This window comes from Mugil cephalus, chromosome 11 (genome assembly GCF_022458985.1).
Source record: "Mugil cephalus isolate CIBA_MC_2020 chromosome 11, CIBA_Mcephalus_1.1, whole genome shotgun sequence".
Classification (NCBI taxonomy): Eukaryota; Metazoa; Chordata; class Actinopteri; order Mugiliformes; family Mugilidae; genus Mugil; species Mugil cephalus.
Window position 1 is genome coordinate 3,310,480 of NC_061780.1, and position 26,346 is coordinate 3,336,825.

The 26,346-nt window shown below is 41.4% G+C and overlaps 1 protein-coding gene across 6 annotated transcripts; it reads left to right on the forward strand.

Annotated features, from left to right (window-relative positions):
* The first annotated feature begins 1,523 nt into the window (after positions 1–1,523).
* Positions 1,524–25,022, forward strand: mag (myelin associated glycoprotein). Of its 6 annotated transcripts, none has more exons than XM_047599886.1 (13): positions 1,524–1,628; positions 10,634–10,741; positions 12,717–12,815; positions 13,534–13,609; positions 13,723–14,091; positions 14,227–14,523; positions 15,455–15,712; positions 17,728–17,988; positions 18,470–18,778; positions 20,287–20,386; positions 20,999–21,095; positions 21,374–21,427; positions 21,732–25,022. In XM_047599886.1, exons 4-13 carry the CDS (start codon positions 13,564–13,566, stop codon positions 21,888–21,890), a joined length of 1,950 nt encoding a protein of 649 aa, XP_047455842.1. In that variant the 5' UTR covers positions 1,524–1,628; positions 10,634–10,741; positions 12,717–12,815; positions 13,534–13,563; the 3' UTR covers positions 21,891–25,022. The 6 variants fall into 6 exon arrangements, with proteins under 6 accessions (XP_047455842.1, XP_047455841.1, XP_047455844.1 ...); XM_047599885.1 differs by lacking the exon at positions 1,524–1,628 and adding an exon at positions 7,171–7,323; XM_047599887.1 differs by lacking the exon at positions 1,524–1,628 and adding an exon at positions 7,356–7,500.
* The last annotated feature ends 1,324 nt before the right edge of the window (positions 25,023–26,346 follow it).

Genomic DNA, 26,346 nt, shown 5'->3' on the forward strand with positions numbered 1-26,346 from the left:
CATGTTAGCTGTAGTTAGCTTACCAGATGTTTACACTTTTTTTATTTATTTATTTATTTTTCAAAGTTCATTTTTACTCACGTCTCCCCTGCAGTCCTCTGGCACCCCCCAGGGAGGCTCGCCCAGCACTTTGAAAACCCCTAGTGTAATGCCATAACATGTATATTGACAGGTGCCTGAATCAGCACTAAGGGTCTAATGGTCTAAATAATTCTATTATCATTAGAACAAATAAATAAAATAATGTTTACATTTGTTTGCAGTTGAGGGCTGGGAACCATATATGGTAAATTCATTAATCTTGATTTCGAAAGAGACATTTCAAAAAATTCACAAAAGTAAAAAAGTCTAAATTAGAATTCACCAATATTTCAATGAGTGCATAGAAAGGGAAAATCTATTACTTAACCACCACCTCAGTTAGAACAAACGGGCCTTGTGGTTTGATCCCCAAACGTGCCACACGTCGAAATGTCCTTGAGCAAGACACTGAATCCCCAGTTGCTCCCAGTGCGTGGCACTGTGTGTGTGCTCGTGTGAGAGAATGGATACATGTGTCACTGTGGCTATAAAAGTGATTTGAATACCAGCAGATAGAAAGGCACTATATAAAAAGAAGACCATTTACCGTATTATCAGCTTATTTAGCATCCATGTAAACAATTAATTAGAATCTTTAATCAGAATGATTTCAGCCAGACTGAAGAAATAGTGTCTATGTAAATGTGGGCTCTGGGCAGTGTCATCTGTCTGATATCCTCAGTGTATCGGTGAGCTGGGTTTCACTCTCTTCTCATTTACTTAACTTATCCCATTTAACCTTAGGGATATTTTAAAATCCATGAATTTACTTTATCTATATACAGTGTATTTCACAACTGAATACAAATTAAATTGAGATATTTGATAATTAATATCAATAAATGGCTTATGGGTTTCAGTCCAGATAGGTCAATATTAGCTATCTCCTTTTTTGGGTACGGGATACATCTCCTCTGTTATATTGAGTTTGTACCGGAATTATACGTTGGGACCGGTTTGTCAGTACACATGGTAACCTTTCACAGGAAGGTAATTTCAGTCATCTCAGCTGAAGCCTGGAGCCTTTATTAGGTCTTCATTGTTATTCAACAAAGTAATTGCTTCCTGTCCAATGGGGCTGACAGATGATCATATTACTTGATTCAGCTACTGTATTTATCAAGCATAAACTCCATAGTCTCCATGTGCTGTGATGAATTATTCCCGACACTAATTTGTATTTGCTTACCTTTAATTTTCCAATTATATAAGAATGTCATTGTAGAGATGCTCCCGCTCCCGTGCCCCCAGAAATCAGCTATAATTAGTCACCTATGTCTACAGTGTTGCCACAGTAATAGAAACTGTGCATATAAAAAGAAGACACAAGTTGTAAAATCAGAATTATCCTTTAATTAAATAAAATAATACGGAAAGCTCCCTACCACCACCCTCCATCACAGGTTTGTATGCCAAAGAGCCAATCTGCTGACACAGAGAGAGTGAAACGGAGGAGGGAGAAGGAGGGGGATCAGTAGAAAAAGCGAAAGCCGAAGGAGAGAAGATGCCTCTCTGAGCTCCTCACTGGTTTCAGATCAGCAGACAAGGTAAGAGCTCTGCTGCTCTCTGATTCTGTAATTATTACTCATTAGTTTTGATTAGATTATTAGCAAATCTACAACATGCTGCTGTTGTTTTTTGCACTTTTTAATTGATTTCAACTGGGTTCAGATCTCTCACTTTAAAATCCTGCCTTTCACCAGAATAGCAGTGAATTGTGACCATTTAGTATCAACACAAGGAGCAGATATTTCACACCAGCATGTATGATTGTTGTGCGTCTGCTCCTCCACATATGGTTATTATTATTACTGCAGAATAATTGAATTTGATCTTAAACAAACACATCTTAATGGATTACAGCTACGGGTGATACACAGAAAACAGGCGATCTGTTCTTTTCAAAGTCAGTGGATTTTGTATTTGATGTTCTAAACAAATTGTCTTCTTAGGAGTCTGTAATTAGGTCTGTCATGATAACAAATTTTGTTGGATGGACGATATATTGTCAACAGTCTTTTGAGAGATAATGCAAGTACACCCTTTCAAAAGCAATAAACTTTTATTTCTCAAGAGCATGTAACATTGTAATTGGAATGTCAAGAACTAAATATCCTAAATAAATAAAATAAACAACAAAAAATAAAATGGACTCTCAGCAAAGGGTTGCATTGCTTTTGTAATCTGACGAACTCCACACTCTGTGAGCTCACACCATTTTGCGTTGTTTCATTTGTATTTACATTGTTGAGTAAATGCCTCAGTGAGTGTTGACTGTCAGGATGAAGCCTCCTCTGCATCTCCAGCTTTATTTTTTTCCAGATGGGAAAACTGAACCGGATGGTTGTGTTTCAAGCGCGCGTACATGTTTCTTGAATTGCCTTTTTTCGTTGCCTCTACTTTCAAACTAATACAACAAACTGGCTGGTCCATGCTAATGGCCTGACTTTGCTCATTCAGTTTATATCTTGAATGTTCTCACACTGGGACTGTAACATTTGGCTTTGAAATCATTCCTTTTATTCCTACAAATTTCTATTCGGATTACCTTCCACTTGCTGCTAGCAGCACCGCAGGTCGCTGTGAAAAAGCAGTAATCTATGATGGATGAGACATGTTTTGTTCTCCTAATAAAATCTACAAAAAAAAAAACAAATATATAATTATAATTACTTGCATATATTTACCCTAATACAGCCTAATATTTCAAAGTGTGGGGATGAGGACTGCAGGGGAGACATGGCACAAGAATAAAAACTTGAAAAAAAAAGAGAAACAGTGTAAACATCTGGTTAGCTAACAACAGCTAACATGGCAGTACACGTGAAGGGGAAAATGTATCATTTTAGTACCTCAAGAGAAAGTGAGAGAAGACACAGTCTGGGGTGAGCAGAAAACAGAGGAAGTATGACCCTGATTATTTAAAGTTTTGACTTTTCATGTACTGGTCCTGGCGATGCTCCGTTGCGACAGTGACGTGCTAGGTAACGACAGTATGCAATGTTTATATTGATATATTGTATTAATATTAAGCCCCGAAGTTTAAAGACCAAGCCACAGAAACTTTTTGATAGGAAGCTTGATCAATTGATGGTCCCAGATGAAAGCCATCGGGGCGTTTACGGGCACCGTAAATACCAAGGAAATCGAAGCATCATACTGCTTCGCGAACGCGGGGAAACCCCGGTGGTGAGACTGCAGCCAAAGACGTGTTAGGTAATAATGGGCGAACACAAGTAACAACAATAATGGTAATAGTAATAATAATGGAGGAAGCGGGGACTTTTGGGGTTGTCTTTGGGGAGGCTCACTATCCCACACTTTGAAAACACCAGGCCTAGAAGTGGTCAAAAATTTACTTAGGCAATTACACTATTAGGGTAACGATATCACACACACTCCAAATGTAAGCCGCTCAATGCCAGTTGGAGATCTACCGCAACTTTGTCCAAGTAGGACAAGCTTCAGATTAGGTGCTTTTGGGAATCAAAATCCCATGCAACACAAGGACAGCAGCCTGCTAGAGCTCTGAGTTACAACACTGTGAATAGCAATTTTACCCCTTAGTGAGACATTTCTAGTTTTAAATTTAAATGTAATACTTAGACAAGACATTAGGCAGACCACTGCTTGATTTTATAATTTTCAACTAATTCAAAGTCTCTTGAACATAATACCAAGTCATGGCACTGATGTGGGATTAAATGACAATTATTAATTGTCTCACAGTGCCTCTAAGTTTGACTGGTACCAAGTCAAATTTCTGTGTCAACTCTGGATTTTATGTTGGGACACTTCCTTTCCATTTTTCAGTCAGATGAGGAGAAATTGTGTGTGCATTTACATTTTGTGCCTGCTGTTTTTACAACCCTGTACCCTCTTTTGAAAAGGGGAATGAATATGGTAATATCGGATGAAAATGTACCTGCTAATACGTTAACAGCCGCTGCACCTGTGCAACAATAAAAAGCACAAAGCTTCATCATTTCTCCGACTATTCATCTGCTGGCAGGTGGCGGCCATCCATTGCTTCTGTCCAGTAAAGTGGACAGAGGGACAATGGATCCATTCTGAGCGTGTTATTCTGTCACTCGTCTCTGTCCAGTACAACAACTCCACCCACACACACCCTCTCCCCCCACACCGCCCTCATACCACTTATACTGTAAAAGCATGTTTGTGTGTTTTGTGCTAGTGACCAGATTCCTATCTGTGTATATTTTCAGTTTTTCATCATGAACTAAACACAATTATATAAAGTTGCTTATTGTGAATGAATTTTCAAGTCTTCATTGTGGCTTTCCAGAGGATGTTTTATGTTATCGTGTTGTTACGCTGTTAACCAAAACTCTAACAGGAGAGTAGCTGAAGTGTCAGACAAGTCCAAACTGTGCACGACCACACAACCCAGAGGGAAAACAGTCAAAAACAATTAGAATCAACTGTGCGGCTTTATCATGGGTGTCCAGGGCCCAAAGCTAGTTAGCTTCATTAGGTAGGATCATTTTCCCATCTTATTAAAAACACAAGATCGTTATCGTGGTGACAAGAAATCGAACTTACCGTTGGTATTACCAAACCCTCCTGTGCTCTGCTTCGTGAGATAGGATTTTCCTCCAGGGCAGACTGAGGCTAAAAGTTGTAGTGCCTTTAGTGGCCTCTTGAGGCTGGCCTCAGGGGCGAGTCAGTCCCCATACACCTCTTCAACATCCCGGTACATAAAACACCTTGGATCTCTGCGACTACTTTCCCCATTCATTCATTCATTCAGTTGTACAGGTGTGATTTATTATATAGCTCATCTGTCTAAAATGTATTATGACTTAAACTTAATGCGTCCCTCACATTAGTTTTGTGAACCCTGAGCTTGAGCCCAGCTTGTAGCTGGTCAAAGTTGCTAAACGCTACAAGAGTCACAACCAGGGGAGAAACGTCGAACAAGAGGCAGAGACAAACGAGCGAGGGCATAGAAAAGGGGATTGTTGTGATTAAAAGACAATTATCTGTGCACATCGACTTCCCAGTGTTGTGCGGTGTCAGGCTCGAGCTGAGCTGTTCTGTCCCAGAAGGCCACTGGAGACAATGGCCACTGTGTCGGGGAGGAGGGAGCTGGCTTGTAAACGAGTCTTGGGGTTTAATGTCACGGTCACGGCACCACGCAACTGTGTGAACACTCCTGCATATGCTTAATAATGTTTTGTCTTTATTGGTAATAGAAAAGGGGGAGGAGTTGGTACATTGATTGGTTATTTGGCCTCTGTCAGCTTACATGTGATGTAAAATATCCAAATGAAAATGATGGCTTTAAATGAATCTTTACAGCCAAAAAAAATAAAATAAAATCTTTATCAATCTTATTTACTTATTTTTCTTATTGCTTGTTGACGAGGGCAGAAGGGTTGCAAAGATATTAAGCAGACTTTAAAAGGAGTGTGTGGTGTCACAGTGGAAATGTTGTACACAGCTCTTCATTGCCAACCCAAGCTTTAGGGTGAACTAGTAGACCTGATGTAAAAAATATCACTCAGATAGGAAAGCATAGGAATAATCTATCTGTGCTTCAAACTACTTGTAAGAGCAGACAGTTTTAGAACTGTATTTTATTTTATTAATGTCTACTCATAAGAGAGAGTTTTCAGTAATGTAATGACGCAGGTGCCGAACGTGTGCAAATATTTCTAATCTGTTATGAGACCGTGGCAGAGTAAATTACTCCCTGGGGGCCGCCTTAGTATGAACATTGTATGGAAATCCCTGAGCAGCCCTCCTGGAACCCACTCAGATCGCACTGAACAGTCTTTAATCTGGAAAAAAAAAAAAAAAAAAAAGAGAGAGAGAGAGAGAGAGAGAATCTATGAGCACTGGAAACATATTGAAATCTCCCCAGCAGTACTTCACAGAATACAACTTGCTTTTGATGTTCAGAGACACACGAGCTGACAGTGTGTTAACAGTGACAGTCACTCTGTGGTTGAAAGTGAAACCACCTCACAACATGGAAATCTTCCCCATCTCTGCCGTTTAAAACCCAACAAAATGCACGACTCTCTGTTATATAACTTTATCTTTGACTTGGCTTCTGGGTGTTGCTGGACTGTGGTGTGACAGTGAATGTTGCAGTTCTTAGTATGAGTGGTGGTAAAAAGTCATATTGGACAGATTTGCTTCTTTCCATCATAAGTTCATACTGTTCGTGTTTAATGATGCTGAACCACGAACCACAAACTTGCAATATGCTAGTTGCTTTTTGTGCAGAAGTAAACTGGAAACCAGCAGGTGAGAAACGCCTTCACCAAACACTGAAAGTTTGATTTTCTTTTTTTCTTTTCATTTCAAACCACAAACCTCTGAAGTGCTCAGTTGCGTTAGGGTGATAGATTTTGACTAAGAGACATCACACATTGAGCCAAAAAGGGGTAGTCCTCCAAGTTATGCAAACCTACACCGTTGTGGTCACATTTAAGTTTCAGACTGAACTGTCTTTCACTTCACAGCATCCACTCAGTTCGCCGTCAGTTTAAAATTTAGGGTATTTTTAAAACTCTCTTTTGGACTCTCTTTAAAACACTGATGAATCTCAAGAACGATGATGTCTCCCTCCCTCCCATTTAGAAGTACAAATACATGTCACTGTTCCTACTTCCATCAAGGGTGCAAAAGTAAAACATCACACATTTCCTCACGCTGTCCCCTCGTGTTGTCCGTACCCTTCCTCATCATACTCATTACTCCCTCCCCAACTGACTTCCTGCCTTCTGTTACCACTGACAGCTGAAACAAAACAAAACAAAAAAACTGCGGCTGCTCTCTTTAGTCCGAAAAAAAAAAACAAATCAAATCAGTTCAGACCGGCGTTAACCAATTAGTCATGTTGGATAGAAAGGCCTGGCAGCTCGAAGCCTCACCCGTATTTGTCGGTGGCGACGGGGGAACAGAGTGGTCCTTTGTGGCCCCACATGTATTTATGAATGGCTATGGCCTGGGGCGAAGCTTCAGAACAATGCAACACTGAAGGACTGATTTTCTTATGGGAGGGGTGATGGTGGTGGTGATGATGGTGGAGGCAGCGGTGGCACTGGTGGGGAGGGCGGTTTGTTCCCTACTGTTGGGGCTTGGTACAGAGAGTGGCGAGAGGTCTTGTTGGTGTGACGCTTTGCATGTGAGTGTCAGAGGGAAGGCTGCTGGCGCTGCTCATACAGGAGCTCTAGAGCGTTTGGAGGTCGGCCACGGTCACCTACACAGGTGAGGAGCAGCCGTTCTTTCTCTGACTTCTCCATCTTTATGCTCTTTGGATCTGTTGGAATTGGACATTTTTCCACGAGAGAACACAAATTCATGCAAACAGGAGAGGACAAATCTATCGACCATTCTATGTGATTTTGTTATTTTTGGAGTTTAAGGTCAAACACCTACAGTTGGGTGAGTGTGTGCTTGTTTGTGTGAGCGTTCATAGATGACGGGCGAGTATGTGCGAGGAGTTAGATGAATCACACGTTAGTCAGGTAATGAATTAGTGTGACTCTGTGAGCGAACGTGTTTGTGATGATGTGTAAGGGTGCACACATGCGTGAGTGTGTGTGTGCTGTTCGAAGTTTGCGAGGGCTGTTAAAAGCTCAGCCAGTTATTACTGAACAGGTTTCACTGCCTTGGAATCAGCAGAGCGTGTTACCACATCTAAAAAGACGCGTGACCCCAGGTTGAAGGGCTTCTGATTGACTTGTGATGTAGCGGCGGTTTGTGACGGAGAGATGTGTTTTCTTTAATGACTGAGAAACAAGTGTGATACATACGCCTTCACTGCACTGTATTTTCCTAATTAATGAATTTTAAACAAGACTGAGCCAAAAAGGGGTAGTCCTCCAAGTTATGCAAACCTACACCGTTGTGGTCACATTTAAGTTTCAGACTGAACTGTCTTTCACTTCACAGCATCCACTCAGTTCGCCGTCAGTTTACAATTTAGGGTATTTTTAAAACTCTCTTTTGGACTCTCTTTAAAACACTGATGAATCTCAAGAGCGACGATGTCTCCCTCCCTCCCATTTAGAAGTACAAATACATGTCACTGTTCCAACTTCCATCAAGGGTGCAAAAGTATAAACCAGCTTTGGTTGTAAACCACACCAGTGGTGGTTTATACTCACTTTAAGTCACCGTTTGAATCATCAGGTCAAGGGGAGAGTTCAAATTAGCACCAGGGTTGATACTCACGTTCTTTGTCTATGCGGCCGAACAGGTGACGGCTCCCTTTGCCGCCCCCTCTAGTTTAGAGCGGAAGGGAAAGCGTTCTAATGAGAGAGAAGGCCTGCAGCTCGCCATCTGCCCACTGGGATGGGGATAGCCAGAGTCACTGGGTTTGCCTGGTAGAAAGAAAGAAATAAGCTATTAGTGCTCCTGGTCTCTTGTTATGTTGGTGATCTGCCAGCACGAGCTTACTTTTTTTTTTTTTTTAGATGCACACTTTGCGAGGTATGTGTAAAGTGCTTTTTTATGTGGGGAAGGAACAATAATGGTGATATGAAGTTTAAACCAAACCACTTCAGATGAGAGCTTAGAATGAGAAACAGCCATGTATGTAGAGTCAGCACAAACCATTTTACAAGCAGAGGGTGGGACAGACTCCCACAGGACCATACATATGCTTAGATAGATGCAAAAATGAGACCTCCAACAACAGGTTTCCTTGAGCGATCATTCAGATAATATGAACAAGTAGTCATGTCAGAGGAGAAAGAGTCATGAAACCCAAAGTTAAAGTTAAATGTCTTCCTAAAACTAAAATAATACATTATCTTGTATTACCTTGAAGTCCAATCTTTTATTTATGCAATCACTTTCTGCAGTACCTTGGACAGACTGTGTGACTGGATGTTGGCATATCTCTGTGTTTATGTTTGTATCTCAGTGTGTGTGTGGAGTGTGTGTGGTGCGCTGGGCTCATCGCAGCTCGCAGCAGCATGTGTGGGAGGGGGAGCAGTCATGTTTTAAGACCATCTGCTCCTCTGAGTATTTTAGTGGGAGCCTTAGCTTGCGGTGGATCGACGCGCGTCACAGGCAAGCAGCAAGGCGCAAGCTGTGAGCGGGCCTGTTCGGGAAAAAAATTCCTCCAGTTTCTCCCCTGCACAATGGGCAGTGTTATCTGTACAAGGTCCCCATTCTCTCGCTGCCGCACGTCTAAGAGCCTCGGCGATGCTCTTATACATCGGCCGCAGACGACAGTCACAATGAAAATGTTCTTCTTTGACTGTCTGTGTGAGCCTTTTGGTTTGTGTGAGCAGTTTCAATCATGCAAAATTACTCATAAAAGGTGTCGTGGCCTGATTTAGCAGAGGCTGATTGTTCAGATAGTACTTGCATCCCTGAAGTGTGATGTGGAATAACTGATCCTGTTGAAGGTTGATTGCCTCAGATATTAGCAATGTTTTGCACAGTTCTTCAGTGAACATAAACATACCTTTTCATCGTTTTTCCTTAAGGTATTCAAATGTTTTCATTTTCAACCTTTGGTTATCAGTAAAACCACATCTGTTGCTTTCTTTTTCATACAAACATAATGTCATTTTCCCTCATTAGATACCAACCGCGTCTGCAGTTACACAATTAATGAACATGTACTGTATAGACAATGACTACAGCAATGGAAGGACAATGGATTAAGCCACGCTTAGCTCACATCTCGCACAGAGGGAGTGCAGAGGAAGGTCACATAGCCGCCCACTCCACTGCATGTGTGTGTAGGGGGTTGTGGCATGCTGCGCATTTGTTTGTACTTTGAGAGTCAAAGCAACATTTTCTCCTCCAGCTCCTTTCCAGGCGGTTTGTGGAGGGATTCCCTTGAGGTTATCCACGCCTTGCTCCATGCCATCACTTGGCTGGGGGCCTAATGGCTTTTGGACACAGTGACTTGCTCTACATGTAACAATGAGGTTGGAAAAAAAAAACTTCCTCATTGTAGAGACAGTTTGTCTTTGTTATATTAATATGTAAATTATGGGGACCTCTGAGTGGATCCCCGCCTACAAACATTCCTCAAAAGGGAAAATATTAGATCTGCATACAGCTCAGAGATCAGCGATCATGCCCTGGAGACATGCCATTCACTCACTTCATTTTTTGACTCTTTATGGGATAATTGTAAGCAAATGTACCCTAAAGTCTGATTCTGTGTTTATGTAATCTCTAATTTACATAACCCTGTTCATTTGACAAGTTCTATGTCCCGCCTACACTTCATATGTTGCTCTGACACAGTCAAAGTGACACAGAGTCATCTCTTTGCCACGCAGCTTTTGCAGCCGTGTCTCAGGTCGCATGTGGCGTAGAAAAGTTGAACTAATGTCAACATGTCTCTCCTCAGCCTCAGAGGAGGCTCAGGAAAATGGTGGAACAGAGGAAAAGAATGCAGAGTGGGCCAATGAACAGCTCTACAAACGCCTGAACACATATTCAGATCTGCCCACGGCACACATGTAAAACAGAGCTCACACAGGCCCCTCTCTTCCCCGACCCCTTGTCTGCTTCTAACATCAACTTTATCCGCCTTTTCCCACAGAATCTGGCATCTGGGATTCAGAGCACGACGACCGACTCAGGGAAAACAACTGGAAGAAGAAGTCAGTCGTGAGAGGCAGCAGGAGCCTGGTGCTGAGGCTGGTATGAGGCAAGTGTTCTGTGTGTGTGTGTGTGTGTATAAAAAAGTGTGCACACGTATGCTGCATGCTCTGTGCCAGCCGTTTGTCTGCCCCGTCAATGAGGCCGTTGTTGTTGGGGTTGGTGGTGGTGTCAGTGGCCCTGCCTGGCTTCTAGGCTCTATTCTCTCCTGCTGATGCAAGGCCTCTCGCCGCCGCACTCTCGCCTAGTCGTTGGCCTTTTGTTGCAGTGCAGATGGTTCAAGCTTGACGCAACGCTGGAGAAAAGTCAGGACTGCCACAGCCAGCAGTGTGACATTACGAGCCAAAAACCCCTTCTACACGAGAGTCTCTCAAACCGTCCTGACTCAGTTTCACCTTTCATATTGGTGCTTTCAGTTGCAGTGGGAAGCGATTTCCAAAAGCCAAATATCTTAAAACCCCTTCAGGGTTAGCATCCGGCTAATCGAGATAGTAGGTAGTGTAGCATTTAGCCACTGAAGAGGTATTTGTCTGCGGAGTCGGAAGCACAAAAAAGAGGTAAAAGAGCTGATTTTAGGTTTCCATTTGCCACGTAGCCAGACGCACAACTTCAAATGAATGCTGTTCCATATCTACTGGAAGTGGAGAAATAACTTAAGTTCATCCCATAAACGTATGTAATGTAATGATAAACCCTGATTCAAATCAATTACTACAGGTCTAAGGAGACTACAAAGCACCTCTATCAAAGTAAACCCCTTTGCACATTCAAATACCTGTGATATTGTCTGGCTGTGGCACTGTGATGCACCCGTGCCTACTTTTAATGTCAAACCAACTGAAATTTCTTTTACGTCTCTCAACATGGCTAATATTGGTCATGGACTCTCAGGGGTGATGTTGGGATGTGTTAATCACGGAGCTCTAAAATCACAATCCACTCTCAGGCCTGCCATCTGCACACACCGGCTGCTGCAGCGTGAGGCTAAAATCCTCTGCTCTGAGTTCTGCGAGCAATAATTCCTCATACATTTCAGAGCCATCATATTAATGTACATTTTATACGTATACCACAGTGAAGCAGTTCTGGATTTATTTCAGAACACGGATAGTAATATATAAAAACCTGATAGTATTGAGACTGTAATTAGTGAACAATGAAAAATTATAGATAAAACAATATCTATAATATGGGCGGATCAGAGTATTTTTTGGTGTTGAGTACACACCACCTTTGATAAAAGCTGGAATATGTGGAAAAAAATGTAACAACCAAATCTATAGAACAGAGAGATTGAGTTCAGGTTTTCATTTGGAAGTTGCAGGTGGGCTTCACTTTGATCTCAGTCTTGTCCGGTTGCCTTGGTTTTATCTTTGTTTTAGATGTATATACCATATGTCTTCAACAGGGGGTACTGGCACTGCAGGAGGTTGCAAAATCTTTGGTTGATTAGACATTTTTATAAATTTTTTAAATTTTTCCCCCACAAATTAAATTTTTTTTTAAATACACATTAACATGAATCCAAGGGATAAGGGTAGCCTAATATTGAATGCAAAATTATATAATAATGTATATTTATAAATAGCACTAGGCTGTTTAATATGGAACACATAGTAGGTAGAGGGTCCATACTCAATCTCTCCATCAGTTTGGGGGTCCTTGGCCTAAAAAACGTTGTAGACCCCTGGTATATGCCATGACCAGGATGACTGAGAACGATCTCTGGTGCCCTTTCAAGATTTAATCCAAGAGCAAAGAGCAGAAAGTGCCTGTTATCTCCTTATTTATTTCTAGTAGCGCACAAATAGTTTCAGTAATCTACTGGTGACAACAGAGAGGGTCATTCATTGTACGGGCTTACGTGTGGCGACCGTAATGAGTGACTCCACTGAGGGGGAGCGAGCAGGTGCTGACTGACGCTGCGTTTGTGTGACTTACTATGGGCCTGTGAGAGCACGGGGGCGGCGGGTGATGTCACAGCATGATGATGCTCATACCACCGGCTTGTTTATTTTCCACAGAGAAGGAGGCTGTGGAGCTGTCTGGGTGTGAGTGAGCACCCTCTAGTGGATCTGCTGAAAAGCTGTCCTGTGTCTCTTTCGAACCATCAGCATTTCAAGGTAATCAGTCTTTGGAATGCATTTTAAATGTAACAGGTAACCATTTGAGTTCCTTTATTTCACAAATGTTGGACCACCACAAATAAGATGCTGACATCTATTATATCCTACAATATAGTGAGGTGAATCTATAATTTTATTTTGTCCATTTAGAATTTTAGTATACACAGTACAGTGTGTTTATATATATATATATATACATATATATATATATATATATATAAAATTTATATTTTTATTCATGTTTGGAATATTATACCAATTTTGCTTTGGTTAAGACCTTGGAATGATGAATACAGATACAAGGATGTTTGTATTGAGTTATGAAAAACTGAAATTGCAGACATCATTTATTAAGCAGAGGAAGTGTGAGTGAAATGCATCACTGCTGCCATGCCAGCACTGCCTAACTGGTGATCTGTGCTTCAGTTAGGAGATTCGAGTCTCATCAGTGTCAAAACCTGGGATTTAACACAATTTCAACTGTGTCACTTTATAATGTGTAATGCCTCCTTTATTGCTTCGTGATTGTCAGGCTTTGTTTTGTAAAAAGAAACTGTCAAACCTCACAAACATTTTGAATTTGTGTGATTATCAGGGGCCGATGCTGGTCCTGAGTCATACTTCATCACATTTGCTGTGTAACATTTCTGTGTTGTTGTGTTTTTCCCTTGTGATGATGCATGTGCTAAAACTGACAGGATTTGGTTTGTTCCAGAGGTCTATGGTCCAGCGTTGAGCAGAGACCATGTGGTGTTTGGAGCTGCTCTTACCTCTGCTGTTGATCATCAAGGGTAATCATTTCCTGTAACTCTTTCTCATTCGATGGTATGCATTGATCATTAAACTTAAATAACTTAGGAGAATATAAGCTCATATTTCACTGAACGTCTGTCTCTTCCTCCAGATGCCAGTTGCCAGTGGAATGTATGGGTACCTCGGGATATTTCAGCCATGACTAATTCCTGTGTGGTCATCCCGTGCACCTTCATGTATCCCTCTGGCATCAGGCCGTACCGCGGCACTCACGGTATCTGGTACTTTGGCCAGCCCTACCCTCAGCTCTTCCCTCCTGTAGTCTTCAAATCACGTACAGACATTGTGCATGAGAGCTACAAGGGCCGTACCAAGCTTCTGGGTGATCTCAACCAGAGGAACTGCACTCTGCTCATCAACAACATTGGCACAGAACACTCAGGGAGATACTACTTTCGTGCAGACCTTGGTGGAGCCAACATGTATACTTACCCAGACTTCGCTGAGCTAAAAGTTCTGGGTGAGTGTAAGATAATAACAATTAAATTAAACTTGGTAAAGTTGAAAATTTGATAGATTACTAGCTGGTAAGTTTCGTAAAGTTTTCACTTTAATCGCTTTTACGCAAAGCTGAAAATCTTTTTCTGATCTCCAGATCAGCCCAACATTGACGTCCCAGAGGAGATCGTCAGTGACGAGAGCCTGGAGCTGACATGCTATGCTCCTGATAACTGCCCCGACATGACTCCAGAGATCCAGTGGATGTACACAGACTACCTGCCTGACCCAGAGTTCAGCAATGACTACCTAGAGGAGAGCAACACAGCGGTACTCTCCAATACCCTCACCTTCACTCCCAGACCAATGCACAACGGACAGCTTCTAGGCTGTAGAGTCTACTACCCTAACACCACCCTGGTCTACGAGAGACTCATCTCTCTAGATGTCAAGTGTAAGTGAAAAAGAGAGCTTCTTTATATAATTTCAAAATGAGTGGGTTTAGGATTTTAGTAAGATTGTATTCGCATTCAAATCAAGCAAAATACATATGGATAAGTAAACAGATTTAAATTAGTCTATTTGTGTCATGCATCTTTTAAGTTCCTAAATTACTTTAATGTAATACAAGTACAATTACTAAAAAAATATAGGCCTCAGCTTATTTAGTCTGACCAGGGTGCTTCAGAGAGCATCACCAGGTTTCAAATTAGCAGGAAGAATAAAAAATATGTCCTAAATTTAACGAGAATCTATCTAATTGTTGCCCAAAGTTGTGGACTAGCTAACACTGTGCTCCAAGGCCTGTGTCACTTGCATGGATACTAAAACCATATCTGCATATATGTACAAGAGTAATCTGCATATATCACTTTTGAGTAGGGATGTCCAATATTCACTTTTTGCCGACATCCTATTTTGTCAAAATTCTTGATTTCCGATTCCAATATCAACAGATATGGTATACAGATATATGCAGGCGTTTCTTGTTTGTTTGTTTTTTCGCCCAGACTAATTTTAGGTAGCAAGCAGCCTGTTAGCCACACTAACTCAATCGCGCGCCAGTAAATGTCTCAAGACCCCACAAGCAGCAGCAGGTGCAGGAGTGCGCAGCAGCACAACCCGGGCATTATGTTATCTGTTTTCATTATCGGTGGTAAAACTGATAACGATATGAACAGATATTACAAAGATAGGCTAATATCGGCTGATATTATCGGTTGGCCGATATTATTGGACATCCCTACTTTTGAGCATTATTCAAACAGTTTGCTCATGTTTAAGATTGAAAGGCCCAAGGATTTAGTCAGTTTAAAAGGCAATTTGACATTTAGTCATGGCCGAACACCTGAACATTTAATTTTGCGTTTTGCTTTTGATGGCAGATGCTCCACGCTCGGTGTGGGTGAACGTCTCTTCAGAGGTGATGGAGGGCAGCTCTGTGACACTGCACTGTGAGGTGGACAGTAACCCTCTTCCCAGGATTGCCTGGATGTTTGGAGACGAGGAGCTGCTGTGGGACACGGCGTCAAATGTCTCCCTCTCTCTGGATGATGTGACGCCTGCACAGGAGGGAGTTTATACTTGTATAGGAGACAACGGCTATGGAGTCATGAACACCTCAATGTACCTGGCTGTCAAGTGTAAGTCTGTGAGAAAGTAAATGAGTCCTATTCCAAGCTTACATATATATACATATATATACAATACATAGCATATAGACTATATATACCCATCAGCCACAACATTAAAACCACTGACAAGAGAAGTAAATAACATAGACCATCTTGTGACAATTCAGTTTTCTGCTGGGAACCTTTTGGACCTGGCATTCATTCATGTGGATGTTACTTAGACATGTAGCACCCACCTAGACCAGACCAGACACCCCCAGCCCATTGCAATGACACTCCTTGATGGCAGTAGCCATCCCCAGCAGGATGCAGCCAAGTATCTGTGGGATGATACACAGAGGCCCCTCCCCTCAACCCATAAGACCCAAACAGACACCACAGCACACGCTCAGAAGGTCCATGTCCATCCTTTGATCAGTCACAACTGTTTGGAAGGCACAAGGGAGACCTACACAATATTAAGAAGGTAGTCATAATGTAATGCCTGATCAATGTATAGTACATAAAGGTGATTTAAAGTGGGTTTAGATATACAACTAGCTTAAATTTTCTATTTAAAAGTTTTGGATATCAAACACTACTAAAAAAATCCCTCTTGGCAAAGGTCGCCAATTTAAACATTAATGGAATCTTGTAAAATCACACCTGGTGCTTCTTTTGACACAAATGCTTAATATTATCCAAACCATCCTGTCTTCAGCAATAAATAGGTGTACCCTGTTCAGATGAATGTGTGTAAAGGGCAGTGTGGTTGTCCTGTGTCCAAACAACATACAAGAAGTTATATTTTTTGTTCTGCCCTAAGAGACAAACTGTGACCTCAGACTGTCACTGGCACTTAAACTTCAAAAAAATGTTTGTATGTCACACTAAATACCAGCTCAGAATTACTATGGAGTATAGAACTGGAAGTGCTCTGAACTTCTGTTTCAACAGTTGTTTCGAGGTTTGATGATGTGTGCATAGGAGTGCCTCCTTTGTTTGTAAGATCCTCAGCAGTGAAGCTGGAGTAATAGCTTTCAAGAAAACATGAGGACTGGGTTGATGTGAAAACTAGTGATCATTATGATGTATCAAAATACCAAATGGTGTCGTTCATATTGATGAACTGATGATTATCACCCAAATCTGCTGCTTCTGTCAGCTTCACAGAGCTTTGTACCGTGCTTCAGCCTACTGTTTATTTGTTAAGATTGTTTTATTATTCTCAATTTCAGTTGAAGCAGACAGCGGTTTTTAGTGAAACTGCTCTAAAAACTGACTGCACTAGAGCTACTCAGTACCACGCAACAAACAGACAAATTTGAGACTACCTGCTGGTGAACACAGTAAAGCGTTTAGTGTTAGACAGTAGTACTCTGTTTCTCTTATTTTATGAGCTAATGTGCAGATCATATGTTGTTTTGTTGTCTGTGACAATTTATACATTTATTTTAAGGAAGAAAAGCTAAAATCACTAAAAACAGACATATCAGAAAGGACAGCTATACTGACTATATGACTATGACAAATGACTGTATTTAGCTGGTGGCTCCTTGTTGGTTGCTAGTGGTAGCTGACTGTAAGCCGGCTTTTTTTTTCAGCTGGACTGGGTTTCTAAATGTGTTTTGCCGATAGGAGAAGTGTTGGTTGACATGTTGTTGCATATCCCATCCCTATTACCTACTGCTGTTGGCTAGACTAGTTAGCTGGTGTCTTCTTGTTGGTGCTAGTAAGCAGACTGTTAGCATGCTGCTCGTTTTTTTCAGTTGAACTGGGCTTCTGAATGTGTTTTTCCCAGATCTTGGCACAAAGGATCCCTAACATCTCATCCCGTGTAATGTGGAAAGCTTCTTCTCTATTCAGGTTTTGTTTTTTGTTTACTCACTGCCCCCTTGTGGCCAAACGATGGAGGTGGTATAAATATTGCAGGTTAAAATAAATGTTGACTCTTTAATTTAAATAAGGTAGTTATGCATGAGGACACTTAGAAAATGTAAATAAGAAAATAAAAACAAACTAAATTTTTCTACTTGTGGTTTCAGACCCTCCCCGTGAACCCGTGGTAAATGACTCCATGACAGTAGTAGAGGGCACCTCGCTGACCCTGCACTGCAGCACGCAGGGAAACCCGGCTCCGACACTCACCTGGCTGAAGGATGGGGAGCTGGTGGGCACCATCACAGCTGACGAGCTGTCAGTGCTGGAGATCAAGGAAATGACACCGCAGGGAGATGGACAGTACCGCTGCCTGGCAGAGAACGAGCACGGACGAGCCAGCAGCTCCCTCAACATCACCGTTGAGTGTGAGTGCTTCACTGTCCTGTATCCAACTGTATCACGTTCCTTAAATATTAGGAGCATCTGTGATCTTTTGATGTACAGCAATTTGCACTTTCAGTACAATAGCCCTGAATAATTCTAAAAGGGTGAAAAATTAAAAAAAGATTTTATAGACAGATATCTTTATTGTCAATGTACAAGTACAGTGAAATGCAGATGGAGCCATTAGATGCCTAGGATCCAAAACAAGGTACCAAAAATAGAAATACTTAGATAACTTAGAACTTAAAATAGAGTTCGAAACATAAAATACTATTTACAAATGGACACTGTGGTTGAGACCTGAGAGAACAATAATAGGCATGTTCCAAAGAGACGATTACAGTTAGGAAATCGCACAGTGGATGATAATAAGTATTACACGTAAGTGTGTTAGTGACTGAGAAAGCTCTGTGGTAGAAACTGCTCTTCTGAATACCTGTCCGCTGCTGCCTTCGTCAACAGATGCGCCGGTCCTTCTGGATGAGTCGAAGTGCACGGTGGTGAGGGAGGGTGTCCAGTGTGTCTGCATCGCCACAGGAAACCCTGAACCCACCATCGAGTTCTACCTGCCCGACCTGAACGTCACCATCAACGAAACCGATGGCCGCTACAACTTCCACACGCACACAGATGGACACACCTCCACGGGCATGATCAAGCTGCGGGAGAAAGGCGAGCGGGTGGACAACGGCGGCCCCGCCGTAAACGTCCACTGCAGCATCTCCAACATGTACGGGAGAGAGAGCGTGCTTCTGGAGCTACAGCAGGAAAGTGAGTAAGAAGTGTAAGCCAGAACTGATGACTGGATGTTGGATAAAAATCAAGCCAGACTTTTTTTTTTTTGATCCTCTACTTAAACTACAGTAAAAGTTGAAGAAGAATCTGTTAAGCACCATGTTAAATTAAATGTCAAGCTTTTTTAAGATGTGCATTATATTTACTTTACACTCTGAAATTGCCCCAAAAGTAATAGTAAATTACCAGAGCTCCTCATCTTTTTGATACAACAGGCTTGAACATTAATATTGTGGTTATGTTTAGGCTTCCTTATATTCTACTCTGTAGCATCCTTGTTAGCTGCTTTGTAGGGTTATGTGTTGCGTTTCATTTGCACTATTTTCCCGTGTGACAGATATGAAACGCACAGCACACATTGCTGTTTTGTGTGTTGTCATGAGCTCTGTTAATCTGACATGCCAGATGGTGCAAACCAACTGGGAAGTCATCCTTAGAAACAGTTTGGAAAAGGGGCCGTCTCTTTGAAAAGGATCTGTGATAGGTGATCATAGATCTTTTTCAAAGCTGAATCGCCCCTTTTGTTGCTGTCTTCGTAAAGATGATTGGGGCATAAAACATGCCTTCAGCTTCCAGTAGTTCCTCACAAGACGTGGACTGGTCCTCACTTCTGTGGATCAGCCACAAGCTCATAGCTTGAAGCCTGGCAAAATGGATTGTTATGTGATCTCACAGGAATCTAGCTTCCTCACAAAATAAGAAGCGAGATTTGTGTAATCCTAAGAACAAGAAAAATCTAAATGAACGCTGCTTTGCACCAGAAACACTAGAATGGGACATACCTTGCAGGTATCCTTCAGCTTATAGTTGTAGGCTGATTCAACCATACTGTAACTGAGTAAACAATATTTTAATTGTAGGGTTTTTTTTTTTTTTTTTTACAGTGAAAAGGAGTTTTATTTTTTGTTCTTACTCTTGCCTATTGTCATGGATCATAACATAAATTTGGCTCAAGACCCGTAACACATCAAACAAAAAGACATTGGCACCAGTTCTGCCACCAATAGATCAATCAATTTTTATTTAGCTCAAATGTAAACAAATAATTCAAGAAATATCAAACCAAATGGGTTGGAGGTTCCCAGCCAAAACAAACAAAAGAGAGGAGAGCCCTGAGCCAGCCATCGGTCGTCGTACCCAGTGCTCTCCCCCAAACTAAAACTGCCTACTCCAAACTAACCCTAAATGAAAAGGAAAGGGGAACCGGAAAACAGGAGGAGCAACAGGAGCCTCCCCTCACTAGGTTACCTGCAGGAGGGATAGAGAGAGCAAGAGAAACGAACCTAGCCTCGTAATGTCAGCTCCTGCTGACGAGACAACCAGTCTCACCTGGGCTGACAGGGCGGAGAAAGAGAGGGAGAGAGAGAGACACAATCTCAACACACACACAGACGCACACACACACACACACAGCCCTACCTCCTGGCCAACACGTAACTCCTATGCTCATCTTATACTTACTGTGAATGTGTGTGTATTTTCAGAAAAGTACATGATGGCAGTTATAGTTGGCACCATTGGAGGAGTGGCAGTTATAGCCTTCATCATTGCAGCAGTGAGATACGTCGGACACAACAACAAGAAGTGAGTATAAAATACAAACTAATGGAGAGGCCAATGCAAGGCAGAAGTAGTCTTATTCCTCACTAAGCATTTTCTGAAATCCAAGGAAACACGTAAGCCTAGTCATCCATTCTAAAACACATTGATGCACATTGTAGACGAGTGAATGTGGGATTGATGTGGACGTGAGAATCATTTCTCCTGAGCAATTTCAGTTTATTTGCAACAAATCCCTGTTGAAATCCTTGGAGATCCACAACGGCTGCCTTATGGAGTGGGTTAGCAAGCTGGACTAACCTTATATTTTGCAGGCACGATTCCCTCTGACACTGCTTCTATATCCTTGAACCGCTACGCTAAATACAACCCAGGTAGCCCTCTTAACAAAGGTGCTTTATTTTAGCCTCAAGGCATATTTGGACCCCCAAATTTGCAAGCTTTCTCCGACAGATCACACCTGAAGTGGTCTCAGCGACTAAACCCATGAAATAACCACAAACACTCACAGTCACAGATGGCCTCCAGCATAACCTCACAGAGCTTGATGTTTTAAAATGGATGCCCAGGCTTGGCGTGTTGCCATGCGTTAGTGGCAGTCGAGACCGAGTCTGATTATGTGACTCCGTCCCCCAGAGAGAATGGCAACCCTAGGCAGGACGTGGTCCTGGAGAACCCAGCTTTGTACTACAGCGCAGTCAAGAAGGACAAACAAAATCTGAGGAAGAAAGTGGTGAGACACGCTGATGCCAATGATCACGATCATGATTATGATGGAGGATGGCTTTGATGACCATTCTCAGATGGTTTGGGGTTATACTTTTGTGTTATGAAGTAAGTCATAAATGGTGAGACCCCATTTTAACCTCTGAAATGAGGTAATAGAGAGAATCTCTCCCACTACCCGTCAAGTAGCTCCAACCATGACCTTTCCAAACACTGTTTGTCTCTTGCTTTCATCGCTTCTCTGCGTTTTTCTGTCTGTTTTTCTCTCCCCTAACTCTTGCACAGCTTAAGACAGAGCTGTTGGGCTCAAAGTTTAACTCCATTCTAGAGGAGACTACGGTAAGGTTCCCAAACAAATCCCCATTAAGAGCACAAGCCTCAGTGACAGATGCATCTCCTCGCATATCAGCTTCTGTGTTCCGTACGCCGCCATTTGTTTCCGTTACTGCCCTCTGCATGGCTGCCTCATCACTAACACAAACAGCCAAACTAACCGGAAACATCTCAGTCTTCTTGTCAGTATGTCGACCAGTAACCACTAACGTCTTTTCTTTACGGTGTCTGTTGCACTCTTCTGTCATCTGAGGTGGCATTGGCACCTTGTCAGTGATTTGTGCCACTGAAGAAGTCCTTCTGTCTGCAGGGAGAAGACGGGGATTATCAACCTGTGGGCTCTATGGCAGGACTGGAGAGGCAAGAGTTGAATTACGCTGCTTTGGAGTTTTTTGGGGCCAGGCCCAGGGAGGGGGCTTCAGGGAGGGGGGATGACGGCAGCAACTACACGGAAATCAAAGCCAAATGAATCGCGATCCTTCCCTGATCCCTCGGCTATGCGAGATGCAGTGGCAGTCCCCTATGGTACACATCCTCTGCCCTATGAACTGTGTAGTAACCCCCGTCCTCTACTGGATTTCCCCATGCATATGATGACTCCTTGTTTCTCATTCCTTCAGATTTGTCACATACTATGTAATATACTGTTCTATGCCAAGTACTTCCCTCTTGTGCTGCCCCTCCTCCATTGGACACCCCTTCATACACCACCTTTAGGAAAAACTGATTTTGTGGAGTTGGAGCAAGACCCACTGGACAATGTAAAGCAAATTATTTTAGTTTTAAGCCTTAGTTGTAGTACACTGTCTCTACAACATACAGTGTTAACTAGTGACCATGTTTTTATTGCTTTCACCATGTGATTGTTAGATCAGATAGTGAGACACATACGTGTCTCACTATCTGATCTCCATCTGTCTTGTTAACTGTCACTGTGTCTGCTGCCAGTCGAAGCATCAGGGCAAGGGGTAACCGTGCTTTTTGTTCTCTTATCTTTATGTGTGTTTATCGTCCGAGAGCAAACCCTCTGCTCTTTTTCTATTGGTTAATTACATCCTGAGAAGATAGGCGATGAGGGCGAGAGACGGAAACACATGTCTCTATGTAACTGTACTTGATGTGCACTGTAGCCTCTCGAACTAAATTGGGGGAAAATAATGTCACTTTTGATAACTATTGAAAAGGTTTCACAAATTTAAGTGACTCGCTGTCCACTTTGAAAAGACGCCCCCAGCATTTTCCATTCAAGTGTAGAATCTGTATTTCCTGCACTGAGGCCAATGCGAAATGTGTTCTTCTTCATGTCCCTTTTAGAGCGTGTGTTTCTTTCAAATACTTTCTAGGTATAAAATTCCGACAGTGAAGTACAAAATACTTGCTTGTGACTGGCCAACGTGTTATCTCTTTTAGACAATTTGTGTGCGTGTGTATGTGTATGTGTTTTCAAATTGTGCTGAAAGATCACAGGACACTGATCTCTGGGGTCTTTGGGAAGTTCATGCATCGCTTCACTTGAGAGGCTGATGCTTTGTTTCCACAGGGTTGCATCACATGTCTGAACAACAGAAGACGAGGGATGCTGACTGGCCAGTTGGTTGTGCTATTTAAAAAGACATTTGATGAACCTGTGATGTAATATTAAAGCTCACTAATAGTCTAACTTGATACTGATGGTGTCAATAATGCATTAATGCTATGTATATTGATTGGGAAAGTGACACCAATGTGTACAGTAAATACTCTGCATGACATTTTTGCCAGCGGGCTCATAGTTGAGTATTAAACTATGACATGTGGCCATTTAAAAACAGCCTTGTCACACATCACTCAGCCACTTTGACTGAACACTGTCTTAATATAAGCTTAGAAAAGAGCACCCAACCTCTAATCTCCTGAAGCAAAACCAAATCAGTGATTTATACACATTGTTATTCACTGTAATAGATATTGAATAAAGGATAATACTTTAGCTGTGTGTACATATTCTTTTTATTGACTCTTAGTCATGAACATCAGTTAAACTGCCAGGCTCACAAGGGCAGATTTTTAAAGGGACGTAAAGATAGTAGCAGATGAAATGTCCTGGGTTTCCATTTTTCCACTCATTTAAATTCAGTTGTGTGCATGAATTGTCATGATTTCTATAGCAGTGAACTTTACTGATATCTTTGTCGACTGATGGCGGACTAGGTGGCTCATTACTACCATCCCTTTGAATGGATGAATGAGAAACACTGTCATGACCTGTAAGGTAGAAATATCTCTTTACTGTAAGTCCAGACCATTTACAACTTACACACACCAATATGGACAAAGTCTTGCAGGGCATATGCTTCTGTTTTCTTACAAGGGGGCATGGAAACGCACACTGCAGATGTAACTGACTAACATGTTCAGTTATTTTAAAAGAGACAACCAGCGGCTAACAGTTGTTGTTTTAATTTGAAAATCTCATTTGTAGTATTCAATATTGATTTTAATGTAACTTATGATAAATGTTTTTGCTGCCTTATTCAATTGACCTTCCAAAAGAATTTTGTCAACAACTGTGTTGACGGATGTTGTTAAAAGGCTTCAGTGGAAAGTGATCTCTTCTTGATGTTTGAAATGAATTTTGATACACATGCTCTGACTATGGCTGTTTAAATTGTCATTATAATATTGTGCTGCGCTGGGCCGTCCCATTTAAAGTGATTAATTAGGTTCATTAAGGCAGCAGTAGGTCTCTAAGAACTGTTTCTAAATGATCAGGTCTTTAACTGTTGTAACTCTAGTAGGTATGAACTTTTTTCTGGAAGGAATTACAGTATGAAAACACTAAAATGAAAGGCACTTTACTGTTAAATTATTAAATCTCAAAGGGATTTCTCTCCGTGTCAAAACCTAGAGTTTGAATACATTCTGTCGACGAAGCCTCAGAAAGTTGTGGGATATTTTTTCACATCAAACAGAACCCATAATGCAGTGAGGCGTATGTTTGAGTGTGTAAACCCCAAGTGACAGCCCTGACATCTTTGAGCCAACTTCATGTTAAATTTGAGCAAAAACATCAGAATGAATAACTTCAGTAGGGCTGCCAGTGTATTAGTTTCTGAACCCTGAACATTTTTCTGTTTTATTGAGAAAACCAAACAAACAAAAACACAGATTCAGATTGTCAGTGTTGACTAACCTAATATTAAGACATTGTTCTGTTGAATTCATAACGGAGGACTCCAGATTTGCTGGCTGGCACTTTTAAAATGCCCGTCTGCATAAAAGTCAATAACCACTTCCTTATTTTTTTATTTATATCTGAAAAACAGAAGTATCATATACGTCTTAACTAATCCTTTGTCACAGTGTGTTGTAAAGCAAATCTCTATGTCTGATTCTTTCTAGTGTTCACAGTTGTTTTTATTTTATTTTTATTTCTAAATTTAAGATTAACAAAATAATTCATATCACGGTTTTGCAATACATTCTGCAAATGATTTCATGGCTTTTGATTTTTTTCCTGTAATGATGTTTACTTTTATTTTGAGCAAGTCTTCGATGCCTCAAACAAATCCATCTGTCTTTGGTTCCATGCAAATATCAATAAAAAGAAAACAACGCAAAATGGAAACAGCTGATTATTGATGAAAATCCATGTGTGGTCCTCATATTGTTAGTCATTTTGAAAGCCAGATTCATCACAGGGAAGTGTGGTGAATGTCCTTTCTGTTTTATTTGGTTTCACTTATTTGATTGAGTAGTTGAAACAGAAACAAAAATATAAATTCACTCTAAAATTCTTTTTTAAATGTATTATGGGTATTTTTATTAGTAATATTATGGCATTTACTGTTGTGAAGGCCTCAAGAAATTACACAACCTGTGGGATTTTCCGTTTCACTATACTCTAACATACACCTTTTGTTTTATCTGCACTGATGTAATAAGTGCCACACAAATCCAAGAGGGGAAAAGGTTGGGGTGGATGGATGGGTTGATAAAGGATTGGAATTTTCTCATTCCATACTCAACATGTCTTTATACTATGACCATGACATAACCTTTATGGTTGTAAAAACAAATAAAATCCCCGTTAATATCCCTCACAGGACCTCTGAAGAGCAGTTTTGGTAAGCTCAGTGTGGGAGTTTCTATTTCACATCTTTAAAGTGCTGGATTCCACTTAACTCATGGATAATTCAAAAATGGGGAGAAGGCATGAGGAGAGCTGAAGTGGGTGATGCGTAGTGTTTTACAACGCGGCTCTTAGGCCATAAGATACAAGGGAAACACACCAGTGAACTGTCGACAAAAGGCAGAGGTCGTCCCTTACTTGTCATGGCCTAAGAGCCAGGGCGTAAAACACTAGGCGTAATATTTACACTTAGAAACCAGAACTACTTTGTCTGCCAGACTAAAAACTAGGGATGTCCGATATCGACTTTTTGCCGATATCCAATAGCAGATATTGTCCAAATTCTTAATTTCCGATTCCGATATCAACTGATATCGTATACCGATATATGCAGACGTTTTTTTATTTTTTTTTTAAACTAATTTTAGGTAGCAAGCAGCCTATTAGCCACACTACCTACACTCTGTTGTTGTTTTGGCTCCGGGTGCAGTATGATAAAGTCATCAATTGCGCGCCTGTAAATGGTAAATGTCTCAGGACCCCACAAGCAGCAGCAGCAGGTGCAGCATTATGTTATCTGTTTTCATTATCGGTGGTAAAACCAATAATGATATGAACAGATATTACAAAAATAGGCTGATATCTGCTGATATTATCGGTTGGCCCATATTATCGGACATCCCTACTAAAAACATATACAAATGTAACTTAAACGTATGAACACTAATGCAGAACCTCTTGCGAAACTGTCTTGGGAGATGTGATGAAAAGATCTGTCTTTTATTTACTGCTCCACTGCAGATACAATACTATA